This window comes from Magnolia sinica, chromosome 14 (assembly GCF_029962835.1).
Source record: "Magnolia sinica isolate HGM2019 chromosome 14, MsV1, whole genome shotgun sequence".
In the NCBI taxonomy this organism is placed as follows: Eukaryota; Viridiplantae; Streptophyta; class Magnoliopsida; order Magnoliales; family Magnoliaceae; genus Magnolia; species Magnolia sinica.
In genome coordinates, this window is record NC_080586.1 from 79,017,486 (window position 1) to 79,041,686 (window position 24,201).

The 24,201-nt window shown below is 37.9% G+C and overlaps 1 protein-coding gene and 1 long non-coding RNA gene across 4 annotated transcripts; one reads left to right on the forward strand and one right to left on the reverse strand.

The window, feature by feature from the left end:
• Positions 1 to 264: 264 nt before the first annotated feature.
• LOC131224659 (uncharacterized) lies at positions 265 to 2,838 on the forward strand. Of its 3 annotated transcripts, none has more exons than XR_009161101.1 (4): positions 265 to 542; positions 1,778 to 1,853; positions 1,963 to 2,074; positions 2,181 to 2,838. It is a non-coding gene; the product is annotated as an uncharacterized LOC131224659 (long non-coding RNA). The 3 variants fall into 3 exon arrangements; XR_009161100.1 differs by having other exon boundaries at positions 1,778 to 1,849; XR_009161099.1 differs by having other exon boundaries at positions 1,778 to 2,074; positions 2,181 to 2,837.
• Positions 2,839 to 7,766: 4,928 nt separating this feature from the next.
• On the reverse strand, positions 7,767 to 9,863 carry LOC131225040 (GDSL esterase/lipase At2g31540-like). Its single transcript, XM_058220465.1, has 3 exons — positions 8,896 to 9,863; positions 8,251 to 8,512; positions 7,767 to 7,957 (listed from the first exon to the last, which is right to left on the reverse strand). The coding sequence occupies exons 1-3, from the start codon at positions 9,523 to 9,525 to the stop codon at positions 7,767 to 7,769; spliced, it is 1,083 nt and encodes a 360-aa protein (XP_058076448.1). The 5' UTR covers positions 9,526 to 9,863.
• Between the last annotated feature and the right edge of the window lie 14,338 nt (positions 9,864 to 24,201).

Below are 24,201 nucleotides of genomic sequence, written 5' to 3' on the forward strand. Positions count from 1 at the left end.
GAGTACTTGATGAAGAGACCTTTTTAAAAAAAAAAAAAAAACCTTCCCTCCATTTTTTTTTTTAAAAATTTATCATTAGCCCTTGACCTTGTGCATAATCGGTTGGACTTGATGGCTCTAATGAGTCTGTTGTTCTTCAATTTCCAACCTTGGTGACTATTAAACCTGTTTGACTTTGCTTTTTGGTAGGTAACTAACTTGGGACCTACAAAACAATACCAGAAGGTAAAATGGAAGAGATAGATGATCACCATCATTGTTGCAAGACGTGCGTTCGCACCATCCCCTAATTGACATAATCTTGTACTCATTTTATACCTATGAAGGCACTTAATTTAATGTTTCTGAATTGGCACTTGAAATATGAATCCAAGAATTATACATTTGGCACAATTTCTATCTTTTTGTGGATGAATTGAATCTGTTTATTCTGTGTACTCATATAGTTGAGAGGTTTTGTGGTGCAGGTACAAAGCATGGGGTGCTCTTTTGGGAAAACAGTTAGCAGAAAGAGATATTATAGTCACATCCATTGATTACAGGTTTTTCTGTTATCTTAATTTAAGGTTCTACCATTTTGTTGTCTTATCCAAAATCTCCACGTACCTGTGCACGTAGATCAGCGCACACATGCAATCAACATGTTTCATGGTCCACATTTCTATGCAGAAATTTTCCTCAGGGAACCATCAGTGATATGGTGAAGGATGCGTCTCAAGGAATCTCGTTTGTATGCAATAATACTGCTGAATATTGTGAAATATCTCCAGTCTCTGTAAGTTTCTTGTTGAATGAGAACTTAAAGGTTTTTGGTTTATGAATACAGGACAGATTTTCATGAATCGCATTCCATCTGTATGCAGGAATCTTAGCCACAATTCCCTATCTGGGCCTATTGGCAACATATTTATGGATCTGCTGAATCTAAAATAATTGTAAGATTTCAAACAACACTTTTTCTATGTAGATAAGTAAATGTAAACTTAGGTATCTATAAGTAATTTGTTTGGTTTCGATTTTTAGTACTCATTTTTCTTAGTCAGAATTTACCCATTGAATTTTTAGGTGATTCCATTGATATATTATAGTTTGCGATGAGTACTTGTGTCAAGGTGAGATCGGGTTTGTCAATAGTGGAAATAGTATGTTTCTATATCTGCCCTCTACTCATTCGATAAAATGCCTGAAAATGATTTTCCTTGTTAATGGTTGTTGCTAATTGAAGCCCTGCATCAGTCCAACTGAGGATCCTAACTAGCCTTGAACAAATATGAATAAATAAATAGTTTTGTATTGGTTGGAAATGAATTTCCATTGTACCCATAAGGCTATTCAAGTGGTTTGCTCACTTGCACAAAATCATTTATAACTTAAACCATTTACCACCATCCAAACAACCACTTAGGTATTGATTTGTTTCCAGTTTTCAGATATCTGGCATGGAAAACTACCCGTCATGTCAGGTTTTGTAGACATCAGTTTGTTAGAATGCAATCCTTTATCCAGACCCCTGTTGGTTTCAAAGCCTATTTTTATTTGTAGGTTTCAATTTGAATCTTCATTTCTTGGCTTTTGGTTATGGAAATTGTTAATACATGGCGTTAAAACCTCAGTTTTAGAAGTCTTACAATTTCATGTCTGCATTTGGTTTGCTGATTCTCACTATATTTTAGCTTCTCTCTTCTTCTTTTTTCCTGCTTTCATGAGAAGGATTTCCAGATCTTGCAGACCTTGAACATGTTATCTTACTTGAATTTCTCTATTTTGTTCTTTACAGAGTTTCCTGTATCAGTTGTGCAAAGGAGTTGCTCATTGTCTAGGCCATGGAGTGCTACAGAAGTTACCTTTTGTTGGTTATTCATTCGTCTTCCTTTTCATTTCATTGATTCCATCCTTCTATAAATGTCATTGTACAAAAATATCAAAAATCTGATCTTGATCCGTTGGAACTACATGGAATAGAGATCTGAAGCATCAAAATCTCTTGGTGGACACAGAGAAAGGCATACTGAAGATTGCAGATCTTGGGCTTGGAAGAGCCTTCACAGTCCCTCTCAAGAGCTACACTCATGAGGTATGCATAGGTAGTGGAAAATGAGAAACCGGTCCATGTAATTTGGTTTAGATTACTCCTCTCAATCAAATCTGCTATTTAATTTCATGTTTGTTTCCCATTTCAGATTGTTACACTTTGGTACAGAGCTCCTGAGGTGTTGTTGGGATCTACCTATTACTCAACTAGAGTGGACATGGGTTAAATTTATTCTTCTTTCTTCATCTTCCATTGCATTATATGAATTTGAAGAAGAATAGCCTTAAAATGCTAATTTGTTTGTCTGAATTGGCTCAGTTGTATGTGTGGTGTCATGATTTTTGGTAATAAAAAAATTATAGTTGCCTTCATGAATTATTTAATATTCATGATAATTGCCTAATAGCCATCATATCCAAGAAATGAGTGGAGTTGTAGTCTTTGGTGTCATAGTTTCACGAATTACCATAAAATTGATGTTCCTGTTTCATTGAATTGGTCTCTTGTAGGAGAGACATTGAAATCCCCATTGCTCCAGCTTCTCTGTTTCTATAAAAATTGTATCCAACAACTGTACTTAGTTCTTGACTTCTTGTACTCTTCCTAAAACTTAGCAACTTTATTGAAATTTCTTCCGGTTATGAATTTCGATTTTTAAACTCAACTATTTTTTTTCTTTGGGTTGGATTACCAAAATGTTTAAAATAGATATTGTGCCTTTTCCAGAACAGCAGCCATGTTCAATCGTTCATCCTCAAATGATCGAGCATCCTTATGTTTTCAGTATGACTTGAAGAAAAAAAGAAAAACAAAATGCAGGTTTTTTCAATCATGTCACAGTCTCTCTCTCTCTCTCTCTCTCTCTCTCTCTCTCTCTCTCTCTCTCTCTCTCTCTCTCTCTCTCTCTCTCTCGATAATTGTTGTAAAACTTTTGCCAATATACAGGTAGGATGATACTCATGTCTTTGCAGTTGCATATGCGGCTTACAGGTAGGATCATACTCATGTTTTGCAATAAAACATGTTGTTTCTTCATTAGAATGTTCTTGTTTACAGATATGATTGATTGGAAACAGGGCAATGATTAATGAGGGAAAAAGCAACTCCATTCTGGTTAGTGGTGAAAGTGGTGCCGGTAAAACTAAAACCACAAAAATGCTTATGCAATATCTTGCCTATATATGTTTCTTTCTTCTATTAGTATTGTACAGTTATTACATAGAATGGTTTGATGGATGTTTTGATTGGTAGTTTGAACAATAGATGGCTTGGTGCATTGTATTTTTGTCTTCCTAATATGCCATTCTATGCAAGGATACCGAGTCAAATCATTTTTCTCAATTTCTAAGTTCTTAGCGCATGAAATACACCTTTGAAGTGGTATATTGTATTTTTGTTATATAAGCTACTGTTCTTGATCAACAGAGTTCGGTGGAGTGCCAGTGTGCCCCACCTTTCTTGAAAAAAAAGGGGGTATATTGTATTTTTGTTATATAAGCTACTGTGGTTTTTCTTATTATGCAGCTTGTTTAGTATGGATGGAGATTTTGCACCTGTGATTGAACTTGGAGCAAGGCTGCAGGTTGCCACGGTGGTTTCATTGTATGTAGGTAATCCAATTTGTGTTTCCACAGAAAATATGATTGCCAGATGGAGTGATTTTTTTTTTTTTTTATAAATGTTTTTGGTTTCTGAATTATGTTGTTTATGCTTTTTAGTATTATAATAGGAAGAGCCTCAAATTGCAGTTGTGTTTCATTGAAGTTGGATTTGAATTAATGTGGTAGCAATTTGTAGCTCAATTCCTCAACATGAAAGCTAGGAAAGTTATTTGTAATTTGGTTATCACTTTATTCAACTAATTATTTGAATTCATTTTAATATGCATCCAAACGCACGTTACATAGGATTTGTAACATCTGAAAAGAAAGGAGCTTAGCTAGTAATGCATCCTGAAGGATTTTACCCATTAGATCTATTTTTGGATGTATAATGTTTGAGTTTCCAACTAGATTCATACATGGACTCTATCAATGCAAGTTGCTACATCTTTGTTCTGAACTTCCATTTGAACAGCAAAAAGTGGAAACAGCCTTTATCCTCTGTCAATATTATGCTGCTTGTTTTGGAAGCTCAATTGACAAATACCGGTTTGCATGTAACAGAGGTAAGAAATACCATTATTATAATAATTTTTTTTTAAAAAAAAAGGAAGTGGCTACGGCTACAACAGTTCATTGTTCATGTAGAAGAATTTCATGATTTTATAAGTATAGATTTTACAAGTCAATTTTGTTGTAGTGCTTTTACATGCGTGTGCTGACCAAAACCCATAGGCAAGAAAGAAAAAAGACAAAGATCTTTAGCTTTTTTCTGCTTTTACCTTTTTTATAATTGTTGTATTGAAACATGAATCTATTGCTCATGAAACGATTTGAATATTAAGGTTTCCTTGTATGTAGCTTTTAGTGGATAATTTTAGCCATTCAACATTTTGGTCTTTTCTTGTCTGATGTCTTTTAAATCCTTCACTCTCTTACTCAATTTGTATGGTTATGTACTTCTTGTTTTGACTGACTGGCTGCCTATGTATTGTATCTTTGAATTCAAATTCATCTTGGGGTTCATCTTTGGTCATATTTTAGGGAAGAAGCTTCTTGGGTATGGCTAATTATCTCATTTCTTGATCATTTTGTGAAAATCTTGCAAAATTTCAGGAATTCTTGTTTTGTCTTTGTAAACTTCTAATGGTTGGATAAAAATGTAACTGCATGAAAACATTCAAACCTGAAATGGCCCAAGAGCATGTTTGGATGCACAATTTAATTTGATTATGAAAATTCAGTTCAACTAAGGCCAAGTAATGAAATTGCAATGGCTTTTCCTAGTATCCAGAATGAGGAAGTAGCCTTCAAACCACGGTTAGATTCCTTGCTTTAAAAAAGGAAGGTAATATAACTGCAAGTTGGAGAATAGTCCTTAAATGGTTGAAAGAAATGTCTTAGCTAAGAAAGTTGTAATTGCTTTATGCCCAAAATTTCCCATCTAAACACTAGTAAACCCTTTATACCTAAACAATTTTACAAGCATCCAAACAACACCATAGAGCCCCTTTGGTGTGATACCATTGAGTTTGAGTGGTGCCGTTCTGCATATTTATTCTTTCTACACCATTTTGGCTGATTGTGAACCTAAATTGTGGCAAGTTGGTGTAGGATTTGAGCTTCAAATTGAAAGTTCAGATTCTTTTCCAATCTTTGTTGTTCACATTGAGAATACTTTTTGTTGCAGAGGTTAGATTAATCCAGTCTCATTATTTCTCCTTTCTATTTTTTCAAAGAATATTTAGCAATGTCTATAGGGACATCAATGTCTGCAGTTACCTAATCATGGCAACATAGAGGAGCTTAAGTGAAGATCTCAACTTTCCGATGGCTCAATGGTACGTGCATGGTTTTCTTAATGTATATGGATAATAACTAGTCCATATATGGATTCTCTAGAGGTGCTTCAATGCATCGTGGCGTCACAAGGTCTTTCAAATTTCCTTCGTTTTCAACACCCATTTCTCTAGGTAGGAAGCGATTACATGCTGAAACTTCTGTTCTGTCCTGTTTTTCAGGCATCATCAACATGGGAGATGGCAAGCTCGATGAATCAGTCAGGTTGTGGGAAACAAGGATTTTTATCTTGAGACCTTTAGTAAGAGTTTTTTTTTTTTTTCTTGGAGCTTAATCCCCTTTATTCTTAATAAAGTATTCATTAATATAATTTGAATCCTGGATTTTCTTTTTCCAAGCTTATCGAATTCTACATGCAGCCATGAAAAGGGCTAGTTCTTAGATTACAGTCCCACATGCAATTCATTCAAAATCTATTGGTTACATTTCCATTTTCTGAGGATTCTAGTTTACTTTTCCATGTCCATGTTTTGTTTTTCCTCCATCCAAACACCCCTTGCTTTCTATAGTATCAATGATGATAGCAAGTTTTTTGCCCCACATCGATGAATGGCTTGGATTCCAGATGAAAGGCCAGGTTGTTGTCTGTGGTTGGGCTGGGATCTTGAAAGTGTGGGATCTCTCTCTCTCTCTCTCTCTCTCTCTCTCTCTCTCTCTCTCTCTCTCTCTCTCTCTCTCTCTCTCTCATTTGGATGTTTCTTTACCAGGCTAGATGAGAAGCAATCACCATATGATCTTCTTTGGGAGGATGGTGAAAAACTCTTTGGCAAGGTTGGATGCAGTAGACAAGTAAAACATGTTCATTTTATACTCACTGATGATTTCATCAAGCGAAAGTATTCCACCAATAACTCTCCCCCATCTGAGCTATTGGTTTCAATTGTCCATTTCTTGTTGTACAAAAGTGATAATCTGATATGGGAAATATTATTGGGCCCACCATATTATTGAGCATCACATAACCCATCTGTATATTGTATTAGCCACGTGCGATATTGATAGTATTGGCTGATACCATTGATATTGCATGTGGATCGGCTGATCAGATTCTACCAATCTGGACCTTGCAAAATATAAAAAAAAAAAAAAATTCTGGTTGTTGGCATTGAAATTTGGTTTTTGCACTATGATTCCTATTTTTTTCCTTTCTGTATTATCAAACGATTGTTGTAATCTGGGTCTTTCATATTCATTCATGTTAATGAGTTCAGATTTTTAGATGATCTTTACAATCCGTCTCTCCATTTGTAGATGATCGTTCAGGTTAATGAGTTCAGATTTTTAGATTTATGGATTGTTCTTGATGTTTTCTTTCTTTCTTTCTTTCTTAATTTAGACAATGTACCTGTTTAAATGGTTTTGAAAATGAATGACCTGTCTAAAAAAAATTTCCATGACTATGTCATATCTTTTTACATGTGCTCACAATTCAATTCAATAGTGCACCCAAACCCACCTGTATTTGTAATTGCATGTGGTTCAAGTTCAGTTCGATAGTGATCCAGATGCACGGGTGCGCCCAACACGGCTCGGGTGCATGGAAAACATACAATCTGTGGGTTATTGAAAGACCAGACAGTTCTCATACAAGGGCTTCCCGAATTGGTAACGTGGCAAACATGTTCAAATCCAACCGTTCATCTTGATCTGATCATCAAGTGGGGTCAAATGATAAGTCGGAGACTGATTTTTTTACCTGTTTTGAAGTTGATGGTAAGATCAATCTGGCTGCCAATGGGATGGATTGGCCTTTCGGGCTTTCGGCCTGGGCTTGCATTGGAATCCAGGCCCACCTTACAAACAGCCCAGATCTTGCAAAAAAAAAAAAAAGAAAAGAGAGAGAGGGTGGCCGGCAAAGATCGTGCCCAATCATCACAGTTCGGGCTTGGGTGGCCCATCATAAATCTAATTAAAAATATAGGCACCATCTGACCATCCACACATGCAAATGTATCCCCATGTGTAGACAAATCCAAACCGTTCATATAGTCCAATCCACTATAGATGGAGATAACAAATGATGACAATGAAAAGATACTTCTTTAGTCGTCCAATTGATGGTCATCAAATAAACGGCAGCGATCATCTAAAAAACTACTATTTCCATTAAACTTGTAAATTGCACTGCATACATCTCATAAATAAAAAAATAAAAATAAAAATAAAAATAAAAAGACTCTAGAAAAAAAAAAATTAGATGGGGTGTGTTGAATCAATAAATGGACGGTATAAATTAACTTATCTTGTGCATACACTGATATTATTAGAATTTCCTATAATGGCCGCGCCAGAAGAAGCTCGAGTAGATGTTTCGAAAGTACTTTGTAGGTTGCTTCGGTTGGGTGTACGGCGTCCCAATATAAGAACTTAGAAGCATCCTTACAAGTAGCAGTGTGGATGTTACAAAGTGGGCCTATTTCAAGAAAACCGGTCCCACAACATCCTCTCTTGGTGTCCACAAATCCTGCCCATCAAAATAAATAACCAAATAAATTAACGATCGAAGATCCATGGATTTCGTAAGGGAAATTAACATTGTCCAAGACACTGATTGAACGGTTAGAATTGCTGGATCAAGGTGATTCTTTAGAGAGATCAACAATCTCTAATCTGAGAGAATAGATTCGTCACCGTAACTTATCATTGAACCATGGCCCCATCTGTAGTGAATGGTTCATCAAGGAACCACCCTCCAATGGTTCTAATTACTAGACCACTATTTAAACCTCTTGAGAAAATGAAAATGAAAAGAATTACCATATTTTTCGGGATGATTGACCATGTCAGCAACTGGATCATAGACACCAGCATAGACGAATCTGCTTCCAGGCAGCCAAGACTGGATTTCAGGCAACAGATTCTTGAGCTTTGCATTGTAGATGGTAGCATCCAAGTTTTGTTCTTCAATGCACACCCGTTGCAATGGTTTCTTGAATTTTGTAGTTATTTGAAATGGGATGCAGCCGATCGGCGCAAGGCCCGGCACGATGAACTTTCTACCGCCGAGATGGTATAATTGCTGCACATGATCATATTAGAAAATGTAAAAATTGAAAGCATTTCAAGAAGCAATCAGGCTATTTTATTTTATTTTAGTCTAAAGGGTGAATGGTCCACAACAACCACAGCTCTGTTAACTCCCTAGAATCGACTCGAAATTGAGTTCAAGCCAAGTTGAGCTTGGATAAAACAAATATATCACAGTGGGCCCCAAAGAATCCCTGTCAGGACCATCTGTCTCTAGTCAGGTCCTGGTAGGGGTAGTACCCAATCCGTGTTGCAGATTAGCTGTCATTAGAAACAAATATTCATATAGTAGGCCCACCTAATGAACAATCAGAGATCTTAGTCACAGAGAGAGAGAGAGAGAGAGAGAGAGAGAGAGAGAGAGAGAGAGAGAACCTCGAGCTGATTACGTAGCTTTTGCAGTAGAAAATCTTGGTACCCACTAATGTTGTGGAACTGCCACCTCCTTGAAGGAATATCATACCAGTTGAATATAAAGTCATTAGTCCCTGCACTAATCAAGATTAGTGCATTACTAATTGTCTTATTAGCCTCTTGATCACTTATGATTGACTTAAGTCTAGTTATATAGTTCTTAAACATCGAAAGCTGCCTCGACACCGGTATCACGCCAGTTGCTACTGTGGTCAGGTCATCGATACCGGAACCCGCTGACGCAAAGTTAACACCGGTCTTGATCTCATCATCCGATAGCAATGGATTCAAGAATGGCGGTAACGATTCCTTTATGCCTAGCTCGGACACTAGCATATCGGGCATCAGCCGACCATCCGAGAAGCGGCCCGTGGCCTCATAATCAGGGTAATCCACACCATAGGGCGGGTGGTCAGCCTTCAACATTGTATCAATATAGTTGTTGTTGCCTGTGTCGACAGTAGAATCGCCGAAGACTAGAACGGCGGGGAACTTCTTCTTCATTGGCGACGTGCCGTGGGCGTGGGCGGGGCATGCCATGATGGTGATGAACGCGTACGAGAGAATGATGGAGAGGACGATTCTCGCCATTGTGATTTTTTGGTTTTGAATATTTGAGGCTGTTAGTGCTTTTATTTATAGTGTTGGTTAATGCGGTAACTTGCAACGCGGATTTACTGCGAAAGGGAAGTTCCTGCGCAAGGATGCTGGGTGGGGTCCACCGTGATGTTTTTGAGGAATCCAACCCGTCCATCCGTTTTAGTAGCTTATTTTAGGACGTGTGACAAAAAATAAAGTGTATCCAAAACTTAAGTGGATCAAACGAGAGGAAACAGTGGGAATTCAGTGAGCACCGTTGAAGCATTCTCATACACATAAAAGTTTTATATCAGCCTATATTTTCAGTTTTTTCAATTCATCCCAATGGGAATGACCTTATAAACGGTTTAGATAGCATATAAACATCAAGGTAGATCCAAGAATGTTTCAACGGTAAGAATTTCTTTTCCCAAATTTCCTTCTCGTGTGACCCACTTTAGTTTTGTATCCACCTAATTTTTGGTTGAACGTCCTAAAATTAGCTCGTAAAATGGATGGACGGAATGGATTTATCACATACATTGAAGAGGGCCCACCCAATATCCTTGCGCAAGAACTTCCTGCGAAAGACTTTCCAGGAAATCCGCGTCCTGCAGGGAAGCAGCTTGCGTAACGAGTAACTCAGTACTCCTAGCGTACTGAGTAAACTCTGTGGAGCCACCTTCATTCATGCATTATATCAACTCCATCCATCCGTTTTATCATATAATTTTATTTCTTTAAACAAAAAATTAGTTATATATAAAGGTCGAATGGACCACACTACCTGAAACAGTGTGAATTAAAGTCTACCGTTGAAAAAGTTCTTGGGACCCACAGAAGTTTTAGATCAATATGATATTTCTTTTTTCCCTTCATCCATGTATTTTTTTATCTTATGAAAAGTTTGGATGATAAATAAACATCACTGGGGCCTTGGAAAGGTTTCAACGGTGGAAATCAACACTTTCACTGTTGCCTTTGGTATGGTTTACTTGAGCTTTTGATATACTTCAGTTTTGGGCTGAACCCCTTAAATGATCTGGAAAAACGGATGGTCGGCGTAGATAAACCACGTGAAATAACAGTGGGCCCAACAAAATTTATTCAGTAAAATAACAGCGTACTGAATAACTCAGTACCCAATCCTATTTCGTCCTGCAACGAATTGGATACTGCCCCTGACACAAGCCAATGGCTACTGGTAGGTGCTCTGTGGCCCCACAATGATGTATGTGTTTCATCCATGCTGTCCACCCATTATTTCAGATCATTTTATTGTAACAGACCAAGAATGAGGTTGATCCAAATCTCAACTAGACCGCACAGTATTGATTGAATACCCACCATTAAAAACTTCTTGGGGCCACAAATGTTTTGGATCAAGCTAATATAATTTTTTTTCCCTTCATCCAAGTCTATATGACCTAATCAACAGGTTAGATGTCAAATAATCGTTACAGTGGACCCTAGAAGGTTTTTAATAGTGGACATTCAATTACTACTGTTTTCCCATGGTGTGGTCCACCTGAGGTTTATATATAGTTCATTTTTATGGCTGTTCAAAAGGATGGTTGAAGAAAAATAGCCAGTGATCCCAATTCTAAGGGAGAAATCTGACTGTCAGTAGCTTGTTATCAGAATATATCTTATACTCCTTCATAATTGTATTGGTGATTTAGATGGTTTGGATTGTCTTCAACGTTGGCAAGCATGAGATGACGAAGCACTAAAAATGGTGGTAAACTAACATAGTAATCTGCAAAGTGTAAATATGGCAAGGATTGCGTCCTACACCCGCCCGGATGGTAATCCATCCGGGCAGGGCTCTATGGGCCCCACCATGATGTAAGTGTTTTATCCACACTGTTCATCACTTTTATCAGATCATTTTAAGGTTATGATACTAAAATTGAGACAGGTCCAAAGCTCCATTGGACCACACCAAAGGAAGATACAGTGATAATGACACCCATTGTTGAAAACTTTTGAATGGCTACCATGATGTTTTTTTTACCATCCAACCTATTCATAAGGTCATGTAGACATGGATGAAGTGAAAACTTAAATATTAACTTGATCTGAAACTTCTCCAGCTCCCAAAAAGTTTTTAATGGTGGACGTTCAATCCCCCACTTTGTGGTCCACTTAAGCCTTTCACCTGCCTCATTTTTAGTACCGTACCTTAAAATAATCTGATAAAAGTGATAAATTACATCACGGTGTGCCCCACATAGACTTGTCTGGACAGATTGTCGTCCGGGCAGGGTAGGACGCAATCCGCGTCCAATTTACTAGAATACATCGAATTATATTTCTTGTGGAAGCCTTTACCATAAAGTTGCTACACTAGAAACTTAAGTGGGACCCACCGTGATGTTTGTGAGAAATCTACCCTGTCCATACATTTTTAAAGCTCATTTTAGGACTTGAGACTAAAATTGAACAGGATCCAAGACTTGAGTAGACCGCATTGAAGGACAAGGTGGGTAGGGAAATTGAAAATTGGTAACAATCTATACTATAACTAGGCTAGGTTATGTGAAAAAAGATAAATTGAGAAGTAGATAGATGTGTTTGGTATAAGACCTTGACTTCTTCTTCATGTTCTTTTTTATACCTTATCGAGGAGGTAGAACCCTCGCTGGGTTTCCTTGTTGATCTTGAATCATTCGTATTTGCGACGTGTTTTCTTGATAAGAAAATCTCCTGATGGATTGGGAACTGCTGCCTTCTATGATTCTCTTCTCACAATTGATCCATTTGATAGAGATGTTTATGGCCCACTAATTGGAATGATTAGGAAATTACTGATCAATCATGCCCATTCACCTCGTAGACCACCTACTGCACTTCTAATCTAAGTGTTGGATGGTCCAAATTAAACCACCACCTGCATTCAACCTTCCTTCCCATGATGGTTTGGAGTGTTGGAAAGGATAGATGGACAGGATCCCCTTGATACCAATATATTATGAGAGATATGTCAAATTAGATCTTCCATCTAGTTTTCTCATTCTCTTGATCCTAATTGAACCACGACTACATGATCGAGTACTCAATCTCTCTCATTCCTTTTTTTTCTAATCAATATATGGCTTGAGATCTAATATAGTCGTTATCCATTTTCTCCCAATTTAGGTCCGAACCATAATTGAGTTTACTTGGAAATCAGTCTAATCTCCCTATATTCGAAACCGTCTAGAATGCTAGAGACTCTTTAAACATCTCTGAAAAGATCTTCCATTTTGGAAGGACTGTGAGAGATGGCTTCGCCGAGTATATCATAGCCAAATATTTGGTAAGATACATTCTCTCAATAAGTCGGCCTCGCTAAGTGTATAATAGCCAGATATATGATAAGAAATGTTCTCTCAATGAGTCTTTTTGTAGACGCGCTGGGTATGCTGCCTTATTAATTAACACATTTACTTGTGGCCACATGACATATGTCAATTTGCTCCTTTAAAAGCATGCATAAGGGTATATGCCTCCGTATTAATAACAGAATACGTAAAGGAACATCGAGCAACCAGTACTAACCTCATAGTGTCAATATGTGGTAGCTCTCTATTGGTCCATGTCAGGGTGCCAAAAATGGGTGTGAACACATTCCATACATATCTTGCACCCACCATGCTAGTTTGTTCGAGTGTATGCTTTGTGGCTTATCTGTTCCTCATATTCTGTCCATAAAAAAAAAACTTAGATTAACTGGAGTCTTATAGCTTCTCAAGTCAGGTGGGTTTGGGCGGAGAATTCCTCTTATCCCTCTCCTAAAGTGAGTATCGCATTATCACACAATATATCATCCATTCATTATACCATTCAATGCAAGAACTAACCAAATCCCTTATATTTCCCTTGCATTTTATCAAGTTTTGTGAAGTATAGATCGTACGTTTGTATGGCAAAGATGGTACCTACACTACAACAAAATCGGGTTTTGTGGACACTTTGGGGGGACCCTTTGTGGCACTAACTAAAACCGAGCGCCGACCCTTGCAGCCTATAAATTTATATATATATATATATATATATATATATATATGTATATATATATATATATATATATATATATATATATATATATATATATTAAAAAAGCCCTAGCCCATTTCTATTCATTCCCTCTCCCCGCCCCTGACTCTCTCTCTCTCTCTCTCTCTCTCTCTCTCTCTCTGCAACTCCATGACCTCGACTCTCTCTCTCTCTCTGCAACTCCACGAACCCAACTCTCTCTCTCTCTCTCTCTCTCTCTCTCTCTTTGCAACTCCACAACCCATATTTCGACAGCAGAACCACCTTCTGTTGCAGCTCCAGCAGCTACCGACCACGGAGAAGCAACCTTCGTGGCACAATGACTCTTGGTCTCCCTCTCCCTCTCTCAGGTCTCTCTCTCTCTCTCTCTCTCTCTCTCTCTCTCTCTCTCTCTCTCTCTCTTTCAATCTTGCGTTCAATCTCTCTTAAGATAAAGCATCTTCAATGTTGAAACCCTAATTAATATTTTACAATGGTGAATTCCTAATTAGGGATTTACAATGTTGAAACCCTAATACACATCTGGTTGGTTTATAGGTACCTTGTTCCATTGTTCGGCCCATTTTTTCATGTTCACACATTTGCAATATGGGTGAACGTTCCTTGTAGGACATTGGACATGAAGTAGATGATGCCAGAGGCCCATATTGGAACAATTCGGATGATGCATTTGTGCTCTTTGATCTGTCGGATAGTGCAAAGGCATTATGGATTTGTAGAACCGTCTGACATTAGTTCCCCATCAGTTATGATGATAGCTTTGTTTAGGAAGCTGACGAAGCAGCATGATCATGGTATTAGATTTCTTCTCACCAGTAGCAAAAAATGATTTGCATGTAACCACTTGTTGGACGATATCATTAATCCCAACCGTCGGATTAATGGTAAGCTATTTGATCCATTTTGATCCTAACTATCATAAAACATTTGATTTTATATATGCTAATGAATAAGTGTACACACGTGGCTATCTTCATGAATCGACCAGTTTGGTTTTTGTGCTAAAATGTGGCCCACCACGCTTGCTCTTATTTTTTAGGTGTTATGATCGTGTGGGGTCCAACTATCAATATCTGACCACTATAAGGGGGCACGATAGGATTCATCCATATAGCCTATGTGATATGTTCATGCGAGATCCAGGCCATTCTTCAGGTGAGCCCCACCTAGTGTGTTAGTAAAAAATTGAGGCCGGTCCAACTGCAGAAATGTGTGAACCGTTGGCCAAGTTTGTTTGTTTATTTTTTTATATAATACACATGTTGGACATAGGGTAGATCTTTTTTGGCCATTAATTCTGTTTTTCTCAACCACAACAGCATGAGAGGTTGGGTTTCATCTAAGCACGTTTGTTTCGAGTTCTAGGAATTAACATGATAGCTTATTAAAAAATTTGGGTCACGTGTAACTGAAGCCTGCAATTCATTGGCGATCTTTAATGATTTATATGTAACTGATATGGGAATTGAAATTCCTAATCTCTAATATGGGAATCAAAATCCCTAATATTGGATTGATCCTCCATACCTGATGCACAGTGTCTCTGATACCAACTGTAAGTTCTTATTGCAGAACTGCCAAAGGATCTACTGTACATTGGATATGAAAGATCGATGAAGAAGATGGCTTACCTTGTTGAGTCGCCATTGCTATGAAATCAGAATGCCGAGATCTTCCTCTCCTTACACCTTTTAAAGAAGCTATAATGGAGTTGTAACTTCTGTCGATGGTATTGGATTGGGGACCCAACCCTGTTAATATAAGTTAAAGGGGTGAGGAGTTTGAAACCCATCAAAACTCCTCTCCCCAAGGCTCCACACGAATTGGTAATCCTAGTTCTTCTAAAACACTGTGTGTGTATCACAATTGTAACACTCCACCCCTTACACAAAATTCTGGATGTATCACATCTTAGTGGGGCCCACAGGTGCACCCGATCACACTATCCAACCTTTAGGTTAATCTAGACCATTGATCAATAAGGCCCGCCTTATAAGATTCTTTCAAAAAAGACTACAGGTTTCATAAATGATGGATATTGATTTGTAGATTACGGAGCTAAATGCGCTTATGTTTACTCCTAGTGCAAATATCATGTTGAATGCTTGTTTATGTAAGAGTTTGGATGCTGATTTTTTGTTTCTCTTTCTTTTTATTGTGAATATTTCAAATCTGTATAGGTGGCTGAGTTAATGCAGTGTCCTGTTTTGTTGCCTACTTGCTTACCTTACCCGCAACATCATTTAGTAACTTTATTCATTTTGATGTGTCTCATGTACTCTTATATGTGAGAAACTCAAAAGATTGGTCACGTTTTTCCTTTTCTTTATTGATGCATATTGTCACCTATTTCTTTTAGTATTCTTTGCTCCCGGTTTGATATTTGTTTATTCATATAGGAGGTTTTCGTGATTCAATACGACATATTCTTGCCCTTATTCTTTGCATCTTATGAGTAGAGGGCCTCTTCCAAGTTTTCCATTTCTTACTGATATAGGGATGAACGTGAGGAGGTCAATCACCGTCTTCCTCAAGGATAATTACTCTAAATCCATGTAGCTTCTTTGGACTCCTCATAGAAACTTCTCGAATTCATGAGGAAAAAAGTAAGAAAAATAAAATAAATTCTATAAAATTCATAATTTGATCGATGAATGAAATAAACGAGTTCACAACCCTTTAAATAGGGATACTAAGCAATGGAAGAAATTTCAGAATCAAACTACTACTAAAACTCCTAGAATTCATAACTTACTATAAATAGTAAACTTACTATTTATAGACGGTCATGATGGCTCAAGGTTTTCGGCGAAAAATAATAAGTATCCTATTTGGCTTCATCATGCTATTCTTCTAATTATTCTAAGCACTTTTCACGTTGGGCGCGACTCCTAAAGCCCAACGGATGAAGAGTTATAATTAAACTAAAACGTACTATTTATAGTAAAAAAGGAATTAAAACAGGTAAACGACCATCGATCTGATGGTATTTCGCAAATCCGACTAGCATAACCAGGCGCACCTAGGTTCGGTGGCTAAAGTAGCTCGTCTTACCCCAAAATCATATATGGTACATCGAATAACTCATTCCAGATTGCGAGATGCACCCGATTTAAGGTCTAATGGTCTGGATCACTTCTGTCGTCGACTGGGCCTTTTCTGATCCATCTTAGCCATGAAACTATCCGCGACCCACTCTACATCACTTAGGTGTTCGGCCCATTTTTTTTTTTTGTTGAAAGTGTAATTTTGTTGTATTACAGTTCATTATTGGCCACTCATTGCAATTTGGAATACTTTTGGCACATTCCTTTTCTATGGTGGAGTCTATAAGTCTGGACTTTGGATTACTTAACCATGAGAGTAAGATGTCGTATTAATCATATCTGATTAATGGCCAGACACTTTATGGTCCAGTAAGATGGATGTAAAACATTCCTCCTTTCTGAAACCAATGCATCATATGTAACTTTAATTATCTAAATCACCACTCCAAGCCTGTTTGGGAGCGTGGATTTGAAACCACCTGGATTCGGAACCCCCTGGATTTGAAATCCTCTTGTTGTGTTTAGCACCCTAGATTGAGAATCAACTTTAATCCAAAAGTAGCTATTCATAGTATATTTGCAGGGGTTTGAATTTAAATCAACTTTAATATCCACCGTGATGTTTGTGAGAAATCTACCCCGTTCACACATTTTTAAAGCTCATTTTAGGGCTTGAGACTAAAATTGAACAGGATTCAAGACTTGAGGATCCAAGACCTGAGTGGACCGCATTGAAGGAAAAGGTGGGTAGAGAAATTGAAAATTAGTAACAATCTATACTATAACTAGGCTAGGTTATGTGAAGAAAGATAAATTGAGAAGTAGATGGATGTGTTTGGCATAAGACCTTGACTTCTTCTTCATGTTCTTTTTTATAGCTTATCGAGGAGGTAGAACCCTCGCTGGGTTTCCTTGCTGATCTTGAATCATTCGCATTTGCGACGTGTTTTCTGGATAAGAAAATCTTCTGATGGATTGGGAACCGCTGGCTTCTATGATTCTCTTCTCACAGTTGATCCATTTGATAGAGATGTTTGTGGCCCACTAATTGGAATGATCAGAAAATTACTGATCAATCATGCCCATTCACCTCATGGACCACCTACTACACTTCTAATCTAAGTGTTGGATGGTCCAAATTAAACCACCACTTGCATTCAACCTTTCTTCCCATGATGGTTTGGAGTGCTGGAGAGGATAGATGGACAGGATCCTCTTGATACCAATATATTATAAGAGATGTGTCGAATTAGATCTTCCATCTAGTTTTCTCATTCTCTTGATCCTAATTGAACCACGACTACATGATCGGGTACTCAAGCTCTCTCATTCCTTTTTTTCTAATCAATATATGGCTTGAGATCTAATATAGTCGTTATCCATTTTCTCTCAATTTAGGTCTGAACCATAATTGAGTTTGCTTGGAAACCAGCCTAATCTCCTTATATTCGAAACCGTCTACAATGCTAGAGACTCTTTAAACATCTCTGAAAAGATCTTCCATTTTGGAAGGACTGTGAGAGACAGCTTCGCCGACTATATTATAGCCAAATATTTGGTAAGATACATTCTCTCAATAAGTCGGCCTCGCCAAGTGTATAATAGCCAGGTATATGATAAGATACGTTCTCTCAGTTAGTCTTTTTGTAGACATGCTGGGTATGCTACCTTATTAATTAGCACATTTACTTGTGGCCACATGACATATGTCGATTTGCTCTTTTAAAAGCATGCGTAAGGGTATATGCCTCCATATTAATAACAGAATACGTAAAGGAACATCGAGCAACCAGTACTAACCTCATAGTGTCAACACGTGGCGGCTCTTTATTGGTCCATGTCAGGGCGCCAAAAATGGGTGTGAACACATTCCATACATATCTTGCACCGACCATGCTAGTATGTTCGAGTGTATGCTTTGTGGCTTATCTGTTCCTCAGATTCTGTCCATAAAAAAACTCAGATTAACTGGAGTCTTATAGCTTCTCAAATTAGGTGGGATTGGGTGGAGAATTTCTCTTATCCCTCCCCTAAAATGCGTATCGTATCATCACACAGCATATCATCCATTCATTATACCATTCAACGCAAGAACTAACCAAATCCCTTATATTTCCCTTGTATTTTATCAAGTTTTATGAAGTAGAGATCGTACATTAGTATGGCAAAGATGGTACCTACACTACAATAAAATCGGGTTTTGCGAACGCTTTGGGGGGACCCTTTGCTGGCACTAACTAAAACCGAGCGCCGGCAATAATTTATAAATTTTATATATATATATATATATATATATATATATATATATATATATATATATATATATATATATATATATATATATATATATTAAAAAGTCCTAGCCCATTTCTATTCATTCCCTCTCCTTGCCCCCGACTCTCTCTCTCTCTCTCTCTCTCTCTCTCTCTCTGCAAGGGCAGACCTCGACTCTCTCTCTCTCTGCAACTCCACGAACCCAACTCTCTCTCTCTCTCTCTCTCTCTCTCTGCAACTCCACGACCCATATTTCGGCGGCGGAACCACCTTCTGTTGCAGCTCCAGCAGCTAACCACCGCGGAGAAGCAACCTTCGTGGCACAATGACTCTCGATCCCCCTCCCTCTCTCAGTCTCTCTCTCCCTCTATCAATCTCGCAATCAATCTCTCTCTTAAGATAAAGCATCTTCAATGTTGAAACCCTAATTAATATTTTATAATGGTGAATTCCTAATTAGGGATTTACAATGTTGAAACCGTAATACACATCTGATTGATTTATAGGTACCTCGTTCCATTGTTCGGCCCATTTTTTCATGTTCACACATTTGTGATATGGGTGAACGTTCCTTGTTGGACATTGGACATGAAGCAGATGATGCCGGAGGCCCATATTGGCACGATTCGTATGATGCATTTGAGTTCTTCGATCTGTTGGATAGTGCAAAGGCGCCATGGATTTGTAGAACCGTCTGGCATTAGTTCCACATCGGTTATGATGGCAGCTTTGTTTAGGAAGCTGAAGTAACATGATCATAGTATTAGAATTCTTCTCACCGGTCGCGAAAAATGATTTGCATGCACTCACTTGTTGGACTTGATCATTAATCCCAGCCATCGGATTACTGGTTATATGTTTGGTCCATTTGGAACCTAACTATTATAAAACATTTGCTCTTATGTATCCAAATGAATAGGTGTTCATCGTATGAGGCCCACCCACTGAATGGAGTGGCGTGGTTTTTTGTGCCGGAATATGGCCTACCACGCTTGCTCTTATTTTTTAGGTGTTATGATCGTGTGGGGTCCAACTATCAATATCTTACCACTATAAGGGGGCACGATAGGATTCATTCATATAGCCTGTGTGATATGTTCATGCGAGATCCAGGCCATTCTTCAGGTGAGCCCCACCTGGTGTGTTAGTAAAAAATTGAGGCCGGTCCAACTGCGGAAATGTGTGAACCATTGGCCAAGTTTGTTTGTTTATTTTTTTATATAACACACATGCTGGACATAGGGTAGATCTTTTTTGGCCATTAATTCCGTTTTTCTCAACCACAACAGCATGAGAGGTTGGGTTTCATCTAAGCATGTTTGTTTGAGTTCTAGGAATTAACATGATAGCTTATTAAAAACTTTGGGTCACATGTAACTGAAGCCTACAATTCATTGGCGATCTTTAATGATTTATATGTAACTGATATGGGAATTGAAATTCCTAATCTCTAATATGGGAATCAAAATCCCTAATACTGAATTGACCCTCCATACTTGATGCACAGTGTCTCTGATACCAACTGTAAGTTCTTATTGCGGAATTGCCAAAGGATCTACTGTGCATTGGATATGAAAGACCGATGAAGAAAATGGCTTACCTTGTTGACTCGCCATTGCTGTGAAATCGGAATGCCGAGATCTTCCTCTCCTTACACCTTTTAAAGAAGTTGTAATGGGATTGTAACTTCTGTCGATGGTATTGGATTGGGGACCCAACCCTGTTAATATAAGTTAAAGGGGTGAGGAGTTTGAAACCCATCAAAACTCCTCTCCCTAAGGCTCCACACAAATTGGTAATCCTAGTTCCTCTAAAACATTGTGTGCGTATTACAATTGTAGCACTCCACCCCTTACACAAATTTCTGGATGTATCACATCTTAGTGGGGCCCACAGGTGCACCCGATCACACTATCCAACCTTTAGGTTAATCTAGACCATTGATCAATAAGGCCCACCTTATAGGATTCTTACAAAAAAGACTGCAGGTTTCATAAATGATGGATAAGTGATCCTATGATTTGTAGATTACGGAGCTAAATGCGCTTATGTTTACTCCTGGTGCAAATATCATTTTGAATGCTTGTTTATGTGAGAGTTTGGATGCTGATTTTTTGTTTCTTTTTCTTTTTATTGTGAATATTTCAAATCTGCATAGGTGGCTGAGTTAATGTAGTGTCCTGTTTTGTTGCCTACTTGCTTACCTTACTTGCAACATCATTTAGTAATTTTATTCATTTTGATGTGTCTCATGTACTCTTATATGTGAGAAACTCAAAAGATTGGTCACGTTTTTCCTTTTCTTTATTGATGCATATCGTCACCTATTTCTTTTAGTATTCTTTGCTCCCAGTTTGATGTTTGTTTATTTATATAGGAGGTTTTCGTGATTCAATACAACATATTCTCACCCTTATTCTTTGCATCTTATGAGTAGAGGGCCTCTTCCAAGTTTTTCCATTTCTTACTGACGTAGGGATGAACGTGATGAGGTCAATCACCGTCTTCCTCAAGGATAATTACTCCGAATCCATGGAGCTTCTCTGGACTCCTCATAGAGACTTCTCGAATCCACGAGGAAAAAAGCAAGAAAAATAAAATAAATTCTATAAAATTTGTAATTTGATTGATGAATGAAATAGATGAGTTCACAACCCTTTAAATAGGGATACTAAGCAATGGAAGAAATTTCAGAATCAAACTACTACTAAAACTCCTAGAATTCGTAACTTACTATAAATAGTAAACTTACTATTTATAGATGGTCATGATGGTGCAAGGTTTTTGGCGAAAAATAGTAAGTATCCTATTTGGCTTCATCATGCTATTCTTCTAATTATTCTAAGCACATTTCACGTTGGGCCCGACTCCTAAATCCCAACGGATGAAGAGTTATAATCAAACTAAAACTTACTATTTATAGTAAAAACGGAATTAAAACAAGTAAATGACCATCGATCTGATGGTATTTCGCAAACTCGACTAGCATAACCCGGCGCACCTGGGTTGGGTGGCTAAATAGCTCGTCTTACCCCAAAATCATATATGGTACGTCGAATAACTCATTTCGGATTGTGAGATGCACCCGATTCAAGGTCTAATGGTCCGGATCACTTCTGTCATCGACCGGGCCTTTTCTGATCCATCTTGGCCATGAAACTATCCGCGGCCCACTCTACATCACTTACTTAGGTGTTCGGCCCATTTTTTTGTTGAAAGTGTAATTTTGTTGTATTATAGTTCATCATTGGCCACTCATTGCAATCTGGAATACTTTTGGCACATTACTTTTCTATGGTGGAGTCTGTAAGTCTGGACTTTGGATTACTTAACCATGAGAGTAAGATGCTGTATTAATCATATCCGATTAATGGCCAGACACTTTATGGTCCAGTAAGATGGATGTAAAACATTCCTCCTTTCTGAAACCAATGCATCATATATAACTTTAATTATCTAAATCACTACTCTAAGCCTGTTTGGGAGCGTGTATTTGAAACCACCTAGATTCGGAACCCCTTGGATTTGAAATCCTCTTGTTGTGTTTAGCACCCTAGATTGAGAATCGACTTTAATCCAAAAGTAGCTATTCATAGTATATTTGCAGGGGTTTGAATTTAATTACTAAATCAACTTTAATATCTCTAATTAGTGAACTTATGTAATTTTTGACACAATGGTTGTAATAAGCCTGCTGAAATATATACTTTGCCAAAAAATGATGAAATTTCAAGTCTTAAATGGGCCACAACACAAGATCACGTTCGAGTGACTAACCAACGATTTTTAACCATTGATTTACATGGACAATGTTTGGACGGTGCTGATCATCGTATCAATGTAATTATAGTGATGCAATTGATAATCTAATTATTTTAGGATATTTTTGGTGGGCCATGTGTCCAATAGATTAATAATCTAGTGAAACACATGTTACACATGCAATTATGTGAATGATTTTTGATGTAATCTAAGGTCTCACCTTGGATTTCAAACCCCCTGTTTGAGGGGACGAGATTTGAAACCCCCAGTTACTTTATGGTGCCTAGAGGTGTACACGAGTTAATTCGAGTTGAGCTTGGCACAACTTGACTTGGCTCGGCCTGTAACACCCCCTTTTTTCCAATGGTGGGTTCCACTGTTTCCTATGATGTGGCCCACTTGAGCTTTAGATTGCCCTAATTTTTAGGCCCATGCCCTAACTTTAATAGGCAAAACTGATGGGTGGAGTGGATTTGTCATGACATCTATGTGGGGCCCACTATTTTTTTTTTAAAAGAATTTGAGTGACGTGTATCAACCCTGCTCTAATTTTCTCTCTTATTCCTTCTTCTTCATTTCACAAAGAGAAAACTGGACCCATCTGCCTCTAACCAACCATCATCGTTGGGACCCACCTTTGGGATCCAAACGGTCCATTCAAATCGGAATCCCATAAAACTCCACCTGTTTCAGTCCTTTGCTCCAAAACCTTTAGTACGGCCCACATGTGATCCCAATCTTCTTTATTTTTAAGTTCATAACCCTTCATGACATTGCAAAACTAACGAAAGGCTTAGACTCTTTTCACACCACCTTATCCCATTAAAACTGGAAGCTAAGCCTCTCGGGGTGCACAATTAGTGCACGAAACCCATCTTCTACCGAACTCCATCCACATTCGGAAACACGGCTTTTTATTGATCCACAAGACTTCCATCCAGAGAATCCTTTATGTCCATCCTTTCAATCTTAGCCATTGATCAACTCATCCCTCAGATCTATCTGCTTTGCTAAGTTACAAATCATTATTAATGTGTTGTGCCACACATCTCTCTTTCTCTCTCTAACTCTTCGAAGTACGGAAACTAAGCAATCCGCTTGAGACCTTCCAACTCTTGTCAGTTGCTTGATCTGCTAGCTCTTGTTGCTCCAACACAATTTTAGTGCTAACACCAGACATGGGATTCTTTCACATCAGAATATTTATTCACAATCAAGTAGGTGATCTTCCCCGTTGAAAACATTACATTATGTTGAGTTTAGTTGATAATTAATATGTACATTGAATTGATTTGAGCATTATTGTGTAAATTGAAATTACTTGAATTTATTTGATTCTCATTATATAGATTAATTAGATTTATTTGAGCATTGCATCTAGTATAAATTTTATTTAATTTATGTTTCATATTGTAGAACGCATTTAATTGACTGGTGTTGTTGGTGCTCTACCCTAGAAATGATCATGTTGTTATGGGTGCTCTGCCCGAGTCTGTAACACCCTGGAAATCGGGGGTCGCGCATATACTCAACTCCCGAGTTCCCGAGAGTCACCATTAACAGA